At 36.8% G+C, this 20,231-nt stretch overlaps 1 protein-coding gene across 2 annotated transcripts in view; it reads left to right on the plus strand.

The window, feature by feature from the left end:
• The first annotated feature begins 7,893 nt into the window (after positions 1–7,893).
• LOC105383076 overlaps positions 7,894–20,231 on the plus strand; it is a 74,384-nt gene continuing 62,046 nt past the window's right edge. For both annotated transcript variants that reach the window (XM_011553090.3, XM_048621567.1), the window contains exon 1: positions 7,894–8,765. In XM_011553090.3, the coding sequence (XP_011551392.3) occupies positions 8,687–8,765 (79 nt within the window). In that variant the 5' untranslated portion in view covers positions 7,894–8,686. The remainder of the gene's footprint in view (positions 8,766–20,231) is intronic.

Raw genomic sequence — 20,231 nt, forward strand, 5'->3', positions numbered from 1 at the left:
GCGCATCGAAGCGTCTTTTCAATACTGAACATTACAAATACAACATTAACTCCACAGCATAACGCACGCACACATTGCTACTGAGATTTTAAAAAGTCGCGCGCATTCTTCGCGATTCGCGCGTCTACGCGTGACCTACGCAACCAACCATTCGTGCGGCTTTGCTTTAGTTGTGAAGAATTTGACGCTTCGCTGCGCTTCGACTCTGCCCCAGTATAAATTGACCCTAAGTCTTCATAAAAGAAAATTGACATTTCCATATCATCATAATATTTTGAATATCACAAATCACACGAGAAACTATCATCATCAGCCAATAATCATCCACTGCTGGACATAGGCCTGTCCCAAGGAGCGCCACAACACTCGGTCCTCGGCCTTCCTCATCCAACCACTACCCGCCACCCGTCTAAGGTCGTCAGTCCAGCGGGCAGGAGGGCGTCCCACGCTGCGTTTGCCTGTTCGTGGTCTCCACTCGAGAACTCGTCTACCCCAACGGTTATCGGTTCTTCGGCAGATATGACCAGTCCACTGTCACTATAAACTAATTAACTAAAAAAAAACGGCAATGCCTCGACACTGGTGATTACTTCGGTGCCTCAGCAATGTTTGGATAAACAGTGTTACGTAATTTTTAACCAGAAGAGTATACGAGTGATAGTAAAAAAACATTGTTTTATTTCAAGGGATGAACACTAAAGCAAAGACGTAAGGAAAGGAAGTTAACTACAATTATAGATCGAAAATAAAAGTGACTTTTACAACTGTTTACAAAATACGATACAAGTATCGTTGAAGCATTTATTGAACAAGTTAAACTGAAATAAAACCAGCTGAAATGTACTTTTATGAGTCTTTGATTTGTGATTTACGTAAACAACTCACAGGGAATACAAATCATTCTTACATTAAGCTATTAAGGTTGAAAGTTGCTCGGCAAACGTTTGAAATAAGCGCAGTAAGAATTTATAATTAGATGCGATCTCGGTGAACGATTTATGACCTAATAGTTGATACAATAAAGATTTTTTTGTAAGCAGTAAAAAGTACGATATTAGCAACTGTTGGTATTTTTATGGTTTAACAATATGCGTACATAAAAGATCTGTATTTAGTATAAATATTTATAACGTTGGCAACAGCTAATACCTACCCAGGCATAGTTTTTTTCGAGAAAATTATGAAATCACACTTCTAAACCTTGTTACTGTACACATAAGTTAAGTGCTTATATAATGACCATATAATCTATTAGGTCCATAATCGAAACGACCTCACATAAATAAATATGACTGATAACTTTTATTATAGTTCGTCCTCAGTAATTTAAACACAAACACTCCGCAGGTAAGGAAATCGTGGAAAGGAAATTGCATTCATCAATATTAAACATTATTCATACCGACGAGATAGGGGAATAGCAAAGAATATTATTCCAAGATTGACTCTTGAATAAATTGACACAATAACAAATACCAATCTGATCCACAAACAACAAATAACGCAAATTATACACAAGCCAATCCAACCATAAGTTATCAAGTAAACACAAGATCCTACCACTTGTACCCAATCATTTGCTTTAGGTAAATATTAATTCTGTCTCAAACTCTTGTCGTTGCGACGATACAGGAGGGTTTCTCTATAATGATGAAAAACGCCGAGAACTGTCGTGTAATCGGCACGTTTAATACAACGAGATAATCTATTCTATTCTATTCTATTCTGATAGGGGGTGAAGTTCCTGTACGTAGCTCTCTCGAGTGGAACCTTTGTGCATATTCCTTTGATTTCAGCTCAGCCAGCCTAGCTCCCGAGTAAACTGGAGTAGCAAGCCTCGGTGTTGCAATAGCTGAGATAGGCGTCGACAACAACGAGATAGAGTCGTGGCTCGAATTCGTTAGAGTGACCCCCCAGTACACACAGATGTGAACATATGCCTCTGTTTTCTTTATTTAAGAGATCTGTTTGTTACTTTTTGTTCGAATACGCGGCGCCTCCGGTCCACAGCGTTTGAACTCGTCCGGACGCACGGCTTAGACTCTATGACGAATTAATGAATACAAGAAAATTCGTATATACAGGTAATCACGTTTAGGACGTATACCTACAATTTACGTAAACGGCAATAGGCCCGCCCCGTATTACATTGGGACTAACATAACACTGGCGAAAAATAGGTGCAGCAATGCACCTCTGCCTACCCCGGGCCCCGCAAGGGAGTACATTAGTACAAGGTATGAGTGTTTGTGTTTTTTTTACGTAAACGGGTTTTTTCTGCCATCCGTATAAGTAAAATTTTCTTTCTTTTGTTTCATTATAGTGAATGCTACTGGCACTACATTGCGAACTTGTTTTGACAACGATTTTCGTATTCAAAATACGTAGAATTTGTCACTGATTACTTTGTTTTCATTTGGCGATTGTCCCCTTAGACGTTGACAGTCATTAAAGTACACTTAAAAAAAAACGATTTTAAAAGTAAAAAAGAAGTGTTATTTTCAAAGAAGTCTACTCTATCTTTCTCTAGGTACACACAAATATATATAAACTTTAGTAGGGCCAACGCCCAAGTCCAAGTGCGATAGTATATACAGGGCGTCTTATTATTTATGTGGTACTGCGAGGCGAGATCGCGCAAGTTTCCACATAACTCACGGCAGTCGATTTGTGTTCCCTGTATATTATTCTTGTTGCTGATACTCCGCCCCTTGGCCGACAATATCGGTTATCGCAGGCGGCTTAGTAATGTATAGGTTATGCCGTCATTTAGCTGGAATATTTTGTGTGGAAATCGTCGTGGTATCGATAAATAATGGTTGTGAATTCCTGTTACAGTTACATGCATAGATAATTATGCTCACGACTGTAATCCCTGAAGGGGTAGGCAGAGGTGCCTCGCAAGCGATAAAGTAACCAAAAGTCGTAGTGGCGTAACAGATATGGACTCGGCTCACATTCGTGAGGCCGTGGATTCGAATCCAGCCATGTATGTACCAATATACCAACCTTGTTTCAGTTATTGTTATCGATTATATTATTTATCCAATTTGTTTTTCGGTATCACTCTATTATTTAAAATAAGCTTTTTTGTTATTAGTTCTTCACAATAAAACTTTGTTAAATGCAGCTGAAATTCTATAACAATATCTAAATAGTATGCATTTTTGTAAATATAACTAAGCGATATAGCACAAAGTATCAACACGCTGTTGAAGATCAAGGCTAAGCTAATTCATGCTGTTGCATTAACAAATTCTCAATTTCCCAGTAAAAGCCGTTCTATTGTTTGTGCGAATTAATCAGATTTATCTTTTGATTGAAGCATTTTAATCATAATTGTACACATTACTTATTTTGTTTAGTTCGAAGGACCCATTTTTTTATTTTTTGCATAAGATAAAATACTCTTTATTGCACACAAACATGAACAGTTTTTTTGCATAGGTAGGTATCTCAGAAACAGAGTATAGAAACCAATGCTAAGGGTGAGGACTTTTGATAGGTATGTTGTTTATCTTCTAACTAGTACAAACAATTATCGAAGTCAGAAATTGTGTTCCAGGACTTTCGTTCTAGATTTTATTTAGATCATTCATTTCTTAGCCTATTTTAAAAAAATGTGTCCTCCTAGCCGAATTTCGACCACGGCGGCCAATCTAAATTGAGATCAGCCATCTACGCAGGAGTAGATTATAGTGCCCAAGTGTGTGCGCAGTACACAGGAGCACTCTCTGTTCCATCACTCTCATAGTCCAATGGGACGGATTGACCGACACGACTGGAGAGAGCTAGGCGCAGGACCAACTGCTTTACATGCCCATCCGACAGCATGGATCGTAACACTGTTTCGGACATCAGGTGATCAGCCTTCTATGTCCTAACCAAACTTAGAACCACAATTTAGAAACACAAATTGATGGTTCCACCCGGGAATCGAACCCGGGACCTCTGGGTCATGAAGCGAAGCTTCTACCACTAGACCACAGAGGCAGTTAAAAAAAATACAAAAAGAATAACTCTACGTATCCGTAAAGGCAACTTACTATGCCTACCAAAGACAGATATACCTCCATTAGACACTCACCCGTCAACCTTATAACACTTCTATTCCGTCTCCGAGGGCTAAACTCACATTACTTGTCTGTCGGACAAAAATACTCTTCTATTATAAACACACACGTCCCTCCAATCAGTCTGCTCAAGACTAATTTCTACTTTGGACAAAGTTTGTGAGGGGACATAAATAAACAGCATTTATCCAGAGGATCTCACATCAAAATAGAAAACGATTTGGTTTTAAATTATTGTACTGTTACTGTTGGGCCGTTGGGTCGGGCTGACGATTGTGGAGCTCTGGATAAATGTGTATATATACAGGGTGTTGCGAAAGCAGCTTTTGTCCACAAATTTTGGAAATTCCCAAAAAAAATGAGCACAACATGCGTGCGTACGAAAAATGCGTGTGTGTAGTCGGTTATAAATAAGTACAGAAAAAGGTAATTCAAATTGTATATGTTTGGAAAATCTTCACATTTTTTGAACTGTTCTAATCACAGCGCCATATTTATGGTAAATCGCGATATAGTGACGTTATAAACCTATAACAAACCCGTGTAGTGGCAGCTGTTGTTAGCAAATTTTAAATTAAACTCACTGTTTTCGTCTGTACGTATGTATGTTTCATAGACCAAAGTCATCCAACATTTACACAGATTACCTAATACCCCGTTTTTCAACAAGAAACACGTCTAAAGTAGCGCAACCGGCACGTAGGTACAATGAGGCACACAAGTGAATCAACAAACGATTTACCCCAATAAACACAAACAAAAGTCGAACAAGAACATTGTCGGTTCTATAAATAACGCAAAGACAATCGTGCATGAGTCAAGCCAACGAGGGGGGTGTTTCAGAATCCCTTTCTGAGAAAAAAAAACAGGGCATATCTCTTAAAGTAAGACAACAAACGCCGTATGTTAACATCTGTCGCTGGGCACGAGTCGGACAGTCGAAGCCAAAAGTTCTTAGGGACTGAATTTGTCTTTTAAACAGTAGTTTATGCTGTAGAAATTGTATCACATATCATATTATTTATTTGGTGCAAACTGCTGCAAAAATGACAGCTTGTGTGTGGATTAAAACATTTTTTTTTGTAATATCTATTTACTATATTTTTTAATTATTCTCCTGACGTTTATATTCACAAAAAGAGATAATACCTAACTAACAAGGGATAGTGAAACCTAACTTATCTCATCTAAAACTATCCAATAGAACACTGTTGTAACCGACTGTACGCATGCGTGAAATTCAATACGTCAGTGTTGATTGCAGTTAATTATAAATGCTCGTTCCTTCTTTGTCTTGCTACTTACATTCTTATACGGAACAAACGAAATTCAACCTTAATTCCCTCAACTTACATCTGAAAATGCCTATTTTAGTCAATGTCAAATTAAGTTCTTTAATCTGGGCCGGACCTAAATCAATTTGAAATCACCGTTTAACAGTCCCTTTTAAGGCGATTACTTCCGTCAATAAAAAAAACTTTGAATCTGGCAAGCGTGTTTGGTGAAAATAGTGAAAGGACCTGATTTGTGGGACATCAATTGCACTAAATCTTCAAATATAAAAAGTATTACCTAACAAGTGCAATCTAAAAACGTATTATCATTATTTATTGTATGGACTGTTTTCAGTATGAATTCAGGTTTTAGAGTAAGTCAATCGAATGCCGTTTGCCTAATATGCCAAAAAAAATAATCATTAATCGACGATACAAGTTAATTTACTGTTAAGTTCCTATACTGTAGTGTACTCAAATTATTAAATACCTATTATAATTTAATATTAAGCATACTGTTTCTTCCTCCACGTGTGGACTAAAAAATTGTTCACACGTGGGGTGAAACTCGCTTTCCTGGCTCAGAGATTTGCAACATAACCATCTTACTATTTATTTTTATTTCCACATCTGTGATGAAACTGTAATGCTAATAAGCGGAACTCCACAGTTTAAACCAGAACTACGGACCCCTAAAACCAACCTTAAAGAAATATCAGCGTCCGGTACGATGGTGAAACTCGTTCTTGTGATGTCCTCTTAAAATCGTGTCCTGTCTTGTTTGAATTTTAGTGCGATTTAATTGAATTGATGTGTTTTACATAGTTTCCCCTTAAGTGATTAATCATTTATTTTTATTACTAATAAAAATCTTAGTTTTGTTGGTAGTCTTGTCTTTTGATTCAAACGAATTCAATTCTATGAACAAATTAATAGTTACTCTTTTTCTGCTGTTTACAAAAATGAAAATGTACCCTACTTGATTAAAAAAAACTACTATTATTTGGTTAAGTAAATAACTACCCAACCATACAAAAATAGCATCAATTACAAAGTAGAGGTGGATGCGAAAGATGCAAAAGATCCAGAGACAGCACTTACCTATACCCTGTCCATTATACATATTATTGGTTTTTTGACATTCGAAATCCCATACATATTTAACGACTTGCAGACGAAAACCAACTTTACTTACCAGACATAAGGAAACGTCAAAATTACAATAACATACTGTAAGCTCTATAGTGGGTGGAACATTTTCATTGCTCGCAACTGTTGTACTATCAGAAAAGAGTGGACTATACAGTGAGGAAAATCCGCTACATACGGATTGACGACCGAATGGCGTAGTGGTTAGTGACCCTGACTACTGAGCCGAAGGTCCCGGGTTCGATTCCCGGCTGGGGCAGATATTTGTTTAAACACAGATATTTGTTCTCGGGTCTTGGGTGTTGATATTTATATTTAGTATCTATCTATCTATGTATTTGTGTAGATATATCAGCTGTCCGACACCCATAACACAGGTTCTTCCTAGCTTGGGGTCGGATGGCCGTGTGTGAGATGTCCCCACATATTATAGCCTTTGAGTGGAAACCGCTAGTGGGCGACCTAACGTGATCGTCTCGCCATCGCCATTCACAGGGGCGCTGCAAGCAGCCTGCCCGATTGATGTATCAACTGTACCTTATGGTGTTGCAGAAGTGGTTTATTAAACCTGCCGGCTTACTACCCCACCGGGTGTGACTCACCGCTTTCTTTGCGCGAATTTTCAGTACCTAATTGTTAAATAAAAATAGTGTTCTGAATTACCTTTTGCGGCTTCCTCTTTCACCATACTGTGTATTTTTTTAATACCTCTTTACGACCTGCTTATCAGCCTAAGAACTAAACTACATCACCGCACATTACCACAGAATATTATTTATCCATAAAAAAGTTATAAGAAAAAGAGTTAATTAAGTATAATACTGTTATTACTTCCACGCTCGCTGGAGTTAATCATTAGAGTTGATTAGCTAATCGTTCTTCATTTTAACAAGACTTCATTACGTAAAATTCACTAACCAGTATAAGGGTAAAGTAAAGTAAGTTTACAGAGAAAATTATTTCACTCTTGTAAAGATATTTATTTCCAGGAAAACAGGGGACAAACAACATTGATCTCCAAGTTGTGGGGCCAGCACCAACTAACATGTAGCTAATTGAAGATCAAAGCCAAAAGCCCGTTTATCCTAAGTAAAGGTGCTTCATCAAAACTATACTCCTGCCGACGACGTAAGCACTTAATTTGGCGGTACATTACACATCCATTAAAAGATTAGTCTGCAGCGTTCGCCCAGGAAAACAGGATTCTATCATTTTAACCTACCTACATTTTAATTGCTTTTTCACACAGAGTTTCATCGCTACGCCGCGCTACGCCCGCACGCGGCGGGAAAACCTTGATTTCCCATCCCGCTCCTCCGGGACAAACTGCGTCTGCAGCCCCTAGGAAATCATCTGCTATCTCTTTCAGGTCCCACGTAGCTGGCACGGGAACAAGTCCCTTATGTAAGTCAGTGCTAGCGGGATGCTGGTCGCCGCTGGACGTGCCGCACGTCTCAGTCGCTACTGAAATGCGCTCGACGCACGATGTTCGCCGACCGTCAGTCGACGGTTGTGTTTTGAACCCTCTCGAACCGGCCAAATAAATTAGTGACTCGAAAAAATGTGCTGCAGTGACTAATGTAGTTTGTGTCGTAAATCAGGACGGAAGCAGCGGAAGTGGCGTGTAAAAGGCGAAATTTGTTTTAGAGTCGTGCGCTGGATTCACTTGAGATTTATCGTTCAAAACAAGGGTGCAGCGTTTAGGTCTATTTCGAATCTCAGCTGAAGTCATCATGATATTAGGTTCAATCCTGAAGCGCTCCCCTACTGCTTTCCATGGAAGATTTATTTTACGGGACACTAGATTGAAAATAAAATTACTTAAGTTACGCCAAGTTTATGTGTTGAGCGACATTAATTAGTACGAAGAGTGTCATACTATTATTTGTCAACGGGTTAATAACGGACAAAAATGGCTGTTGACTGATTTAGTTTAAACAGGTTTATTTTAATTGCTCAATAGTAGTCACTGGCTTCGTTTTTGGTAACGATTGAAAATAATTTGAAGCGCTAGATAGACTTTTTCTGAGTTGATGCATATAACCGCTTCAATTTAAACATAATAAATAGTGAAAGCGTATAGGACATAAAATTATTAAGTGACAATGAAAAGAAGAAGATAGTGTAAAAAATAACATAAATTAGTATACTTAAATAGGTTTTAGTTAAATAGAAGATAAAAGAAGCAATATGGCTGATGCAAGAAAGAAGATGTCGAGGCATTCATACATTTTGAATGCAGTATTTCTGTTTATATCCATGATTTACGGTGAGTTCTTCATTTTACCCATCACTATTACACATCATCCTCATCATCACCCAATAATCGTCCACTGCTGGAAATAGGCCTCTCCCAAGGAGCGCCACAACACTCGGTCCTCAGCCTTCCTCATCGAACCACTACCGGCTAACCCCCTAAAGTCACTCACTACCTATTACACATACACGAGCAATGAAAAAGTTTCACATACAAAATTTCAATACGAAACAACCCTCATTTAAAAACATTCAATTTAGAATTAAATTAATACATTTTAAATTTAGGTGATCACTCGTGAGTGTATCTGAATAACCTAGGGCATTAAATCTTGTTTCTAAATTACAGGATGTCTTTTACCAAGAGATTGGATATGTTTCCGAGCACTAGACTTAATTAAACACATCGCAATGTGTCTGATTGCAGGGTGACTGCACATTTATTGTAAATTTTAGGAAGGCTGTATTTGATTTTACGACTAGGTATAAGTTATAATTTACTTATCTAATTAGGATTTGTAGGTACAGTCAGCTGTATAAGTAGCTGTACACTTTTGTACCTTGTCAAACTTCATCATCAGCCAATAATCATCCACTGCTGGACATAGGCCTCTCCCAAGGAGCGCCACAACACTCGGTCCTCGGCCTTCCTCATCCAACCACTACCCGCCACCTGCCTAAGGTCGTCAGTCCAGCGGGCAGGAGGGCGTCCCACGCTGCGTTTGCCTGTTCGTGGTCTCCACTCGAGAACTCGTCTACCCCAACGGTTATCGGTTCTTCGGCAGATATGACCAGCCCACTGCCACTTCAGCTTGCATATTTTGACAGCTATGTCGGTAACCTTAGTCCTCTGACGGATAACCTCATTTCTGATACGATCCATCAGAGAAACCCCAAGCATAGCTCTCTCCATAGCACGCTGAGCGACTTTAAATCGGTGGACCAGTCCTACCGTCAGTGTCCACTGTTGTCAAACTTACAAACTGAATATTCAAATACCTATTGTCAGTTTGTTATGTAGGTAGTTTGACAAGGATCAAAAGTGTACATTATTGGTAATCTACAGAAAAAATATTTATGTTTAATCATTACTACGGATATGTATGGAGCTATTTATCTGCGATTAGTAAATAATGTGATTTTCTCTAATAATTGAAATTGAAACATTACAAGTAGAATATAGGCATACAAATTTCGAGATTTGATTATTCATTAATCTGGATACCAATCTCCAGACATAGCAATATTAGGAATATGATATTTTTTCAGCGACGTGTAAATCTTGCGATGAAAGCCGCACCTACTTATAAAAGTACAGTCAGCTGCAAAAGTAAATTATATAGATCCTAAATTTCAAAACATCGATTATAAATCGGCAGAAGTCCCTCCACAATTTTCTGCTATGAACAAGCTTATCACCATAAATGACGTTTCACACACTGCTTAGTGCGAGTGTTGAGTAAATATTATGGCAGATTCAAAAGTTTTGCAAATACTATATAACAACCCTTCGGCCGCGTTCGATACCAGGGGTTCGTAACCAGTTGCGATTGTAAGTAAGTCTACTTAACACTCGCACTGACCAGTGTTAACCTTAACACTCCAGAAGTCGATGTGCACGTCTCCCATTAATTGATGAACACAATATACAAGGTGTTGCAAAAAGTTTTGAAAATTCACGAAAAAATATTTCCTTTTCCATAGAAACTTTGTTGGTCACGTGACTTTTTACTATGGAGAACGAATATGATTTTTGCGAATTTTCAAAACTCGTAGAGCAAAAGTTGTTCAGAATGACCCCCTGAGTCACCCCCTTTCGGCAACCCCCTGTATATGTAGTGTCAGAATAAATTGGATATTACAACAAATCACCAAAAGTTGGTCATCATCATCATCATTGGCCACTGCATCTTGACAGATGATTGTTACAGCGGCTGTGGGTTTTGAGAGCCACATTTTCTCATGTGACTGAACAGGCCTATAGTAATGTCATTATCATCAGCAGACTATCGTCTAGGCCTCCATCGGCTACTAATTGACTTTCATCAGGGGGCTGAGAGGTGTCCCACGCTACTTTTGCGTTTTACGGAACAGAGGGGTATAATAAGCTTAACGTGTTTGTCTATCTGTAGGTGTATCTATCTGTGGTATCGAGCTCTTAGGGTGCTTTTCCACCAGAGATGTGCTATGCTACGATGCTATGGATGCGTTTGATATCCACCAATCATATTAATTGGTGCACATAGCTTAGTACTGGTGGAAACCGATTCAACTAAGATATGTTTTTTGTATGGAATGATGCGTGCTATGGATGTGTGCTATGGATGCGTGCTATGGATATGTGCTATGGACCATCGCCGCCCCCCATCCCCTCACCGAGCCGCCGCCCCCGTCGTTTCCCTACTATCGATACATAGCATAGCTCGAGATGCGCATCTTTCTCGCACAGCTACTTTGCGGCGGCGCATCTTCGTAGCGCATCTTCCTCGCACAGCTACCTAGCGTAGTATTGGTGGAAACGGTCACATATTTTCGTAGCGTAGATATCACATCTTCGCAGCATAGCTGCATAGCACATCTCTGGTGGAAAAGCACCCTTAAACGGCTGAATCGATTTTCATCTTGTTTTTTGGGGTGTGGGGTTTTTGGGGTTAGGTAGGTTCGTAGGTAATGTTAGGTAGGTACCTCAAATGTTCTTAGCCATGTTTCATGAAAATTGGTTCACAAGTTATGCGATTTTTATTGTTGTATGTCAGGGTTTTTTAACGTTACTTAGGTTATGTTCTTTCTTAATTACTTACATACAAATACGAACATCTATATCATCTATACATGTGACAAAAATCTATAAATTTGATCCCTTCTGATGGTAATAACAAGAGACAAGCAAACCCAAATAACTCAGTCTAAGTAGCTAGCCCATTAATCTGTGAGACATTTGAGAAGCCCAAGGGGTGAAAATGGGTTTATGATTGAGTGTTAACATTCACTGAAGGTCGGACGGTGGCATAAATAATAACTATTTATAACCTACTACAGTTTACTTTTATTGGGCCAATAACGTTTGATATTTACGATAACGGCTAAGTTGAATTAGTTTGTAACTTACCTAACTTAAAGGATTTTTATTTTGGTTTAAGGTAATTAAGTTTTATTTATAAAGAATGACAAAAGGGGTCTTGTAAGTTCGAAGCTTAGGTTATTAGAGTAAATACATATTTATCTTGGTGTCACCATATCAATTTAGTATCATGAAATAGCTTATATTATTTTTTGTTCTTTTATAAAGTTTGAGTCGAGGCCGCGTGTTTTGATACAAGGCCAGAACGCACCCATAGTGTACTAGCACTGTATACTTTCAAGTGAAAAAAAATAATATCTTACTTGAAAATATACACGATTTGTGCGTACTAATCGCGTATACTTTCAAGTTGGGATTTACTGAATCGTTCTTGAAAATATACATTGCTATTACGCACATTGCTTGATTGGCGTACTTGTCGCATATAATTTATACCTACATGCTGATTTTGATTTACTTACTTAACTATTTCGGTAAATGTACATGACTACAATTTACTTGTTCTGCCTGTCATAGACCTATAGAATGTTAATAAATAAAGATGAACAAGCTCTAATTTGATTGATAAATTGATAATTATAGCAATAATACTTGCAAGTAAGAATACTAATATATTATTATTTATATGAATTAAGAGTAATACCTACTACACTCACGAGCAATGAAAAAGTTCCAGTGATGATAGCTCCTGAACGAAAAAGACTAGCTTAATGACGCCGTCGCCGTCGGCAATATATTAAAGTAAATTTAACAGCGCATCAAAATATAGGTAACCAACTAAAAACGAAAATTTTGATCAAATCCTAAATTAAATGTTTTAAAAAAATTGTGGTCATTTGGTGTTGAGTATTTACTACTTGGACTTATTCATTGCTCGTAAGTGTAGATGGAGTAGGTATTACCCTATAGACCTATTACATACATATTTTTCATCAAGTTTTGAATGGACCGTAATTGTATTTTATGAATTGATCTACACCCTCTTCTGAAATAATTTTTACTATTAACAACAGTTCTACAGTTTAATTTAAATCAATTTACTTTTACGATTTTTAACTGTACGATGTAAACAAAAAACACGTTACGAAAACAATGCCAAGTGCGGAATGATGATACAATGTTTAGAAAGCAATAGACTTATTACTACTTCGCATGAAAGAAAGAGAGAGCAACAATTCAAAATGGCTACCTGGTAACTAATCACGTATAGTTTCAAGTGCTCGCATTGCCGCTTGGCACTTGAAAATATACACGATTAGTACGCAGTGGTAACTGCTGCAGTATATTTTCAAGCCATAATTTTGGCCCAACTTACTTGAAAATATACGCGATTAGTGCGTAATGGCCTTGTATATTTTCAAGTAAATCATGGCGCTATTTTAATTTGAAAATATACGCGAGCAGTCCCAACCTCTGCGTTCTGGCCTTGTATAGTTTCAAAACACGCGTCGAGGCCGCATGACAAGCATGTTTAAAAAAACAGTTAAGTTTTATTTTTCTAAGGGTGAATTCGTCCAAACATCACGTTACACGAGAATAACTATACCGGAATAAAATTTATACGCGAGTAAATATCTAGGATAAGTACATTTGCATTCTACCAAGTTATACCATGATTAAATTGAATGAACGAGGAACGAAACTGTACTGCAACTAAAATAAAAATAGCTGCGTTTCAAAGCATGCAATAGAAATGACATGCCAACTTAGTTTGAATGGATTATAAAAGTATGAAATTGTTTATGTTTTAATATTTTATTCGCTGTTGTTATTCTGAGACTTTGCCTTTTAACGTACTTTTGTTTATGTTTTGACAGATGTGTTTATATGTCATTATGACGGTTTTCTAATCAGCTGATGTGCTGCCGCCATTACAAAATTACTCTCGGATAAGCTCGTTACACGGTCAATTTTGGCGGTAAAACATTTTATTCTTGGGATAAGCTACTTATCTTGGTTTCAGGTTTGGTAGAATGCAAAATCTGCTTACTCGCGAGTAACTGGTACTTTACTCGTGAGTAAAAAGTTACTCGACGTTGGTCGAATCCGTCCTAAAGTAAACTAATGTTTTTATTAATTAAAATTATCTATCGTTATATTATAAGTATTCTTTATAACAACCGTAATAACGGGCCATTAGGGCAGCATAATTTATTTACACCTGTACCTCAAGCCAAATCTCTTAACCCTTCCGAAGTTAACTTTGTAAACTGTCACTTAACTAACCGTAGAATTAATAAAATATGGCACCCTAAAACACGCTCTACTATTCTGAATTACATCCGCAAAATTCGGGATTACCCGACATTATCTTAAGCAGTGCCATCTTACAGGCAGTTCACCTTATAGCTAGAGGTAGGGTACAGGCGGGGCCATAAATCATAATGAGGGGTGTGTGGAGCTGTGGAGTGTGCCGACTCTCTTGATGGTTCATACAAACATTAGGACGTTTGGAAAAGTAAGGTGTTGCAAATTGTCCCTTGGGTTAGTTTAGATAGATAGATAGAATATTCTTTATTTGTACACACACATACAATAAACTTACATAACTTAAATAGTAACACATTATTTACAAAAATGGCGGCCTTATCGCTTAAAGATAGATATTGATATTGTAAGCAATTCGTGAATCTGAAAAAAGGGTAAATTATAATTAAGTATGAATAACAGTAAAACAATAAATATTAATGATACTTAGGTATCTATTATAATAGCATATGCACATGCCCAGTTGGGCAACAATAACTGGTTTAAAATTACAAATGATGGTAAATGTTTAATATTTAAAAACGTCAAAGAATAGTTTTAAATTGTTCTTTGAATCGCGATGTAAAAGTTTATGTTGAAAAGTTTAATTATATGGTCAGTGGCTAATATTAGAGTGTGCTTTATTACATGAGTTTCAAACTTTTAATTCGTTTTAGATCAACTTTCCTTTGGATTAGCGCGGAGTTATAAGCTCATTAAACGATTATTTTCATTGTTTATTTGGAGTAACTAAAGCGTTTTATATTTACATTAATTTACCATACTTTATTTTAAAGTAAAAAATATTATTTTAAATCAAGACTTACTCCCTTATTCATAGAAAAGTCACAATACGTTTTAACTAATAAACTGTCCCTGTCCCTCTCTGTCAAAGAACAAATTGTTCTTTGTTGGAGAGGGACAAAACAGTTTATTGGTTAAAACGTTCTATTTATTTATCTTTCTGTAACTTCTCTATGAATAAGGGGGTTAAATTTTACTCAGATATTTGATTTAAAAACTTAAGTGCTACAATACTTTTCACCTTACTTAATATATTCGTAACCACTAGATTAAAAAAAACTACATAAATATACTCTCAACTCTACTATTTAATACTATGTTATTAGTTATTACAAACAAAACCTCGGTAATAAGTACATGATGAATTATGTCGCCGACAGTACCCGCAGTAAGAGAAAGCTAGGGAAAGGGCCCTTAATTGCTTTACAAGTAATTACGTCCGGGTTAATGTAGGGCTTTCTTGTGAAGGAAAAATAATACGTCTTCAAGGGAAACGCGGGAGGGAAACTTACAGACTTATTCCAAGTCGACAGAACTACGCTGTTTGATATAGTAGGTATGTGATTTTGTAATCAGGGAGAGAATTTAATTTATTCCGTCTTTATTATATATGTATTGTATGTATGTCTTTATAGTATAGGTATGTATTTGACTTGCATATTTTGCTTAAAAATTTGGCATGCATTCCATACCCTGGGAGGTATGGAATGCAGAGTGCTTACCAAAATATGTTTAAACCATGCATAATAAATAAGATAATAAAGTTAGTAAAAAGCGGCGATACGGCTCGCGACCTATGAAATTACTACCAAAGTACAGCGAAAAGCGGTTGGCTCGCTTGCGAGTCACCTATGAATATCCCTTCGGGGATTACAGTCGTGAGCATTAGGAATGTACACGTATCGTATGTATGATAACTAAGTATCAAACTGTACCCAAGAGTATTTCTTTAAATGCAAACTATAATGAAATACACATGCAACTTTCATGCCTGGCTTGAAACTCGCTTAAAATATAATTCCAAAGTTAAAGTTGCTCTTTATGCAAAGTTAACAGACGTTGTTCAGCATGTTATACGTATTATGAATAACCATACAATTGCGATATTCGTATAAGTAAGTTCTATTGTAATGAATAAAATTCAATTTAAGGAACATTGCATTTCTTGCAACCTGTATCGTTAATATACAGAGTGAGTCTTTCGTAGGTGCATATCCGGAAGTATGTTCACGGTATTGAGACCAGGTACAAAAATAAGTTGCTTTTCCTCACACTCAGACTTTCGAAAACAAACACTTCATTCATGGGGAACTGTATACGTTTTTATAATAAATTATCAAACGAAACAATAAACCTTACTGAGCAAAAATTTAAGAATTTAGTAAAAGCAACATTATGTAATAAAGCTTATTATAGTATAAATGATTATTTGAATGACAATAACGCGTGGGCTTGTCCACCTCAGCTAAGGCTGTTGGAAAAAATAAATAGATATACTTAAGTTAAATTGTACTAGAAATAAGTAAAAACTGTATTAGATATAAGGAAAAAATTTAAAAGATGCTCGAAGAGTTTCTTTCGCCATTTCATTCCTCCTTAATGACGGGGCCTTTGTGAAATGGTGGTAGATTATGACTTTTGACAAGTAATTCTACTATTTCATACTTCCGGATGTGCACCTATGAAAGACTCACCCTGTATATTATTTTTGTAGTAGGGTTTCAGTTAAACTACAGCTCGCATGACATCATTATACTTTCTATATATTCTCGTAGCGAGTAGGTACTTACAACTGCAGGAAACAACAAATGATGTCGCAATTGTGAGAACGAGTTGAACTTTTTAATGAGCCGCATCTATGCTCCATACGTTTTATTCACGTATAGCTGGCCTAGCAGATATCTGACGACCCTAGTTTTCGTACTGCATACAAAATAATACACACTCAATTATTATTGTGAATGAAAAAATGTGTGGGTCGTTACTCACGTCGTCGACATAGCAACTTAAGGACGCATGTACGTTTGGTAACATTCACCTGCCTACAGCGAGATCACTAATAAAATTTCACTCTGCATATTGTAGCCGTAAGAGTTGCGGAAACTACTAGAGTATACTTCCTAAATAAAATATGCCTTGTTACTTCAACAGATTTCCACTCGTACAAAATGCTTCACAACAAACGCGCTAACTTGAAAGTCTTTAATGCAAAGAAAGTTCCCGTTTTTGGGGAAGTTCCCAAAGTTCCCCATTAGTCTCAGAACAAGATTCCCGTTCCCGTCTTTCCTTTGCACTGAGAGTTACATTCCATTTGGCTTTAGTGTTGTCACGAATTCTTTGTGGGGAATTTAACGTAGGTTTGGAGCTTAAGTTTACTGATTTTGAAATCTGGAATAGGTACATCAGAAATCGTTAAGTTTCAGTTTCTATCGACTGGGAATGTCTTCCTCTACAGGGTGTTGCAAAAAGGGTATACCGAAACCTAAGTGTGTAGCATGTTATATCTAAGTTCGGAAATGTGGATTTCGGCTTAGTATGACCTTTTTGAAACACTGTACAATCAATTTAAAGGAATACATCGAGTTACCAATCACACTGTATATGTACTGTGCTGTATTTTAGAAAGTCAACATCAATAAAGTACCGATCTACCATAAATTATCGAGGTGTTAGTAAATAATATACCTGTCAGACGGTTGGCTTTGACGCCCGCAGTTCCCCAGTTCGAATCCCGTATGGGACCATCAAAGTGTGTTTACCCGGTTCCCCTCATCTCGCATAATCTTTATTGACCAAAACTCATTTCGCATAACTCGTATGGTCTAAAATTTTTTGGCAGAACCATCACCTTGCCAAGAATTATGTGGCATAAGGCTCGTTTCGTCTAAAACTCTTTAGGCACAATCTTTAAACACCTAAGTTTCGTTTGCTCAAATGTATGTTCGTCTATACCTATGTATAATCTTGTTTCTCCTAATATTATTTTAATAAATAATATATTAAGTATGTAGTAAATGTACAAATTGTGGTATTTTTTCTCATACATCCCGAAAATCACGATATTGAATGATTAAAAAATCGAAAGTAAACGAGCAATACAACATACATTTATAATACACATACAATAATTATTACAAACCCCATGAGATCGAAACCTAAAGATAGGTGCGACGACGAGCAAAGCGAGGAGGAGCGTGTTAGGTACACATGTTCATCAAAACCAAAGCGGAGCGCAGCGAAGCGGAGCGGAGCGTTTTCCAAACAGCGGAAACAATACAAGGCACCAGTTTGCGCTATAGAGAGACGCTCCGTCAAAGTTAAAGCCAAACAAATATTATTACTTTGTATAAACGTATTATTAGGCTATTCAAGATTTGGCCATACCATTATTAGGCTAAACCAGATAATGCGAAATAACTTTTTACTAATCGAGATTTATGCCATACGATTTTCGGCGAAACGAGACTTTGACCAAACGTTACTATGCAATACGAGATTAGGCAAATAAATCTTGGGCCAAAAAAGGTAGAACCGTGTTTACCTAAATTGCGGTTTCTAAGTTAGATTGCTATACGACATGCCAAGAAGGTTGATCAGCATAGAGGTAGTTAGAGGTTATATAAGCCATCTTAGGGCGCACGCGCGCCAACAAAACTAGGGGTCGGAGTGGTCGCCATGGCCGAAATCGGTCGGACCAATCATCATCATCATCATCATCCTCAGTTAGAGGTAGGTTATATTTCGGTAAACGTGAGGAAACCATCTTCTTATTCTTATTCACTCGTGCCGGTGACAAACACTAGAGCTATCACTAGAGGTGACACCTTGTCACCGTGGTGAGATCAGTCAGTCAGATCAGCTGTTGTCAATCACTGCGCCAAACGTATGGATGAAAAAAGGTGACTTTGGTTTTTAAAAATGTTCGGGAATATTTTTAACAGCATCCATTATTTTATTAATTCGCTTTCTTCCCTACTTATTCCGTTATTCTTCTAGAAAAATACCCCAAGCCTGTATAGTACCCAAGTAACATTTTTGGTTTTAGAAAGGTTTTGAAAAGGTTCTAGAACCTTTGTATGGAAATCAACTCGTAAGTCTTAGAAGGCTCAATTACCTTATATTAACCTTATATTAACCTCCTGAGTGCAAAAAGGGCCCACGTTTTAGAACCTTTCTGAGAGCTACAGCAAAACCTATAGCTCAAACCCAGAACCTTTTGAACTACTTACACAGAACCTAAATAAAACCTTCACAACCTTAATTTAACGTTAACATAACCTTGGAAGACAGCTTTAAAGTTCTAAATTAGTCCTGGATCTTACTTTTCTACAACTTGAAACACATTTGATGGATATTTGTAATGCCTTTACAGGACTCTCAGGTTTTAAAATGTTTCTGTGTAAGATTTTATAATAATTATAATAAATGGCGCCATTACCTGACACTTTCCAAGACACAAAATGGCTAACTAGTAAGTGTTGTATTAATAAAAAATATAGTAAGTAGTTAGGCTGAAGTCAGGAAATATGAAAAACTTGTGCGACTAGCACTTTATCGTGGTACTTTCGGATAATAGTTCTGTATAAGTGACGGGCCTTTTGTAAATTATAAATTTGAAAATATTTTAATTAAAAAAAAATAGATAAAATTTTATGTTTGGTGTAAAGTTATATTAGAAATAAAAGTACTGTCTTTATAAAAAAACATATATTTGGAATAGTATAGCAAACGCTACTAAATTTTCCCCTAATCAATTAAAATGTATCTTTTTGCTAAGTTTTTTTTTATTTCAGTGAAAAAATATGGCGGCCGTTAGGAAATTACTAAAAAGCTTTAAACATATTTTGAGGATGCCTCTAAAGCTTTAAAATATTCTTGAAGGACTTAAATCATGCCTTTAGCTCATAGCCAGTGCTTAATGCTTTTGTTTTTCACCAAGTAGTCCTAATTTGTTTGCCTAGACAACTCTCATCAACCTAAAGGTTTGAGATAGGTATTAAAAATTACTTATAAGTGATTTCAAGATTCCATAACTTTATGGTTGCATCAAGGTAAAAAAATTAACCTTAAGCTCTCACTTTAGCATTAATGTTAGCTTTTCTAGAACTTAATCAGGAGTCTACGACAACTATAAGATCCTAGAACTATATGCTCTTGAAATACATGTTATAATAACGTTAATTTAAACTCTTATCAGCAGCTCCAAGGTTGTATTAATAAACAATTAGTTTTAGGACTTATTAATCATTCTTAAGTACTCAATATGACCAAATAGCAAAGCATTAACCTTTTCACAACCCTTATAAAACCTAAAGGCATTTCTTACAACCTAAGCTCGAATGAAAT

Source organism: Plutella xylostella, chromosome 6 (genome assembly GCF_932276165.1).
Source record: "Plutella xylostella chromosome 6, ilPluXylo3.1, whole genome shotgun sequence".
Lineage (NCBI taxonomy): Eukaryota > Metazoa > Arthropoda > Insecta > Lepidoptera > Plutellidae > Plutella > Plutella xylostella.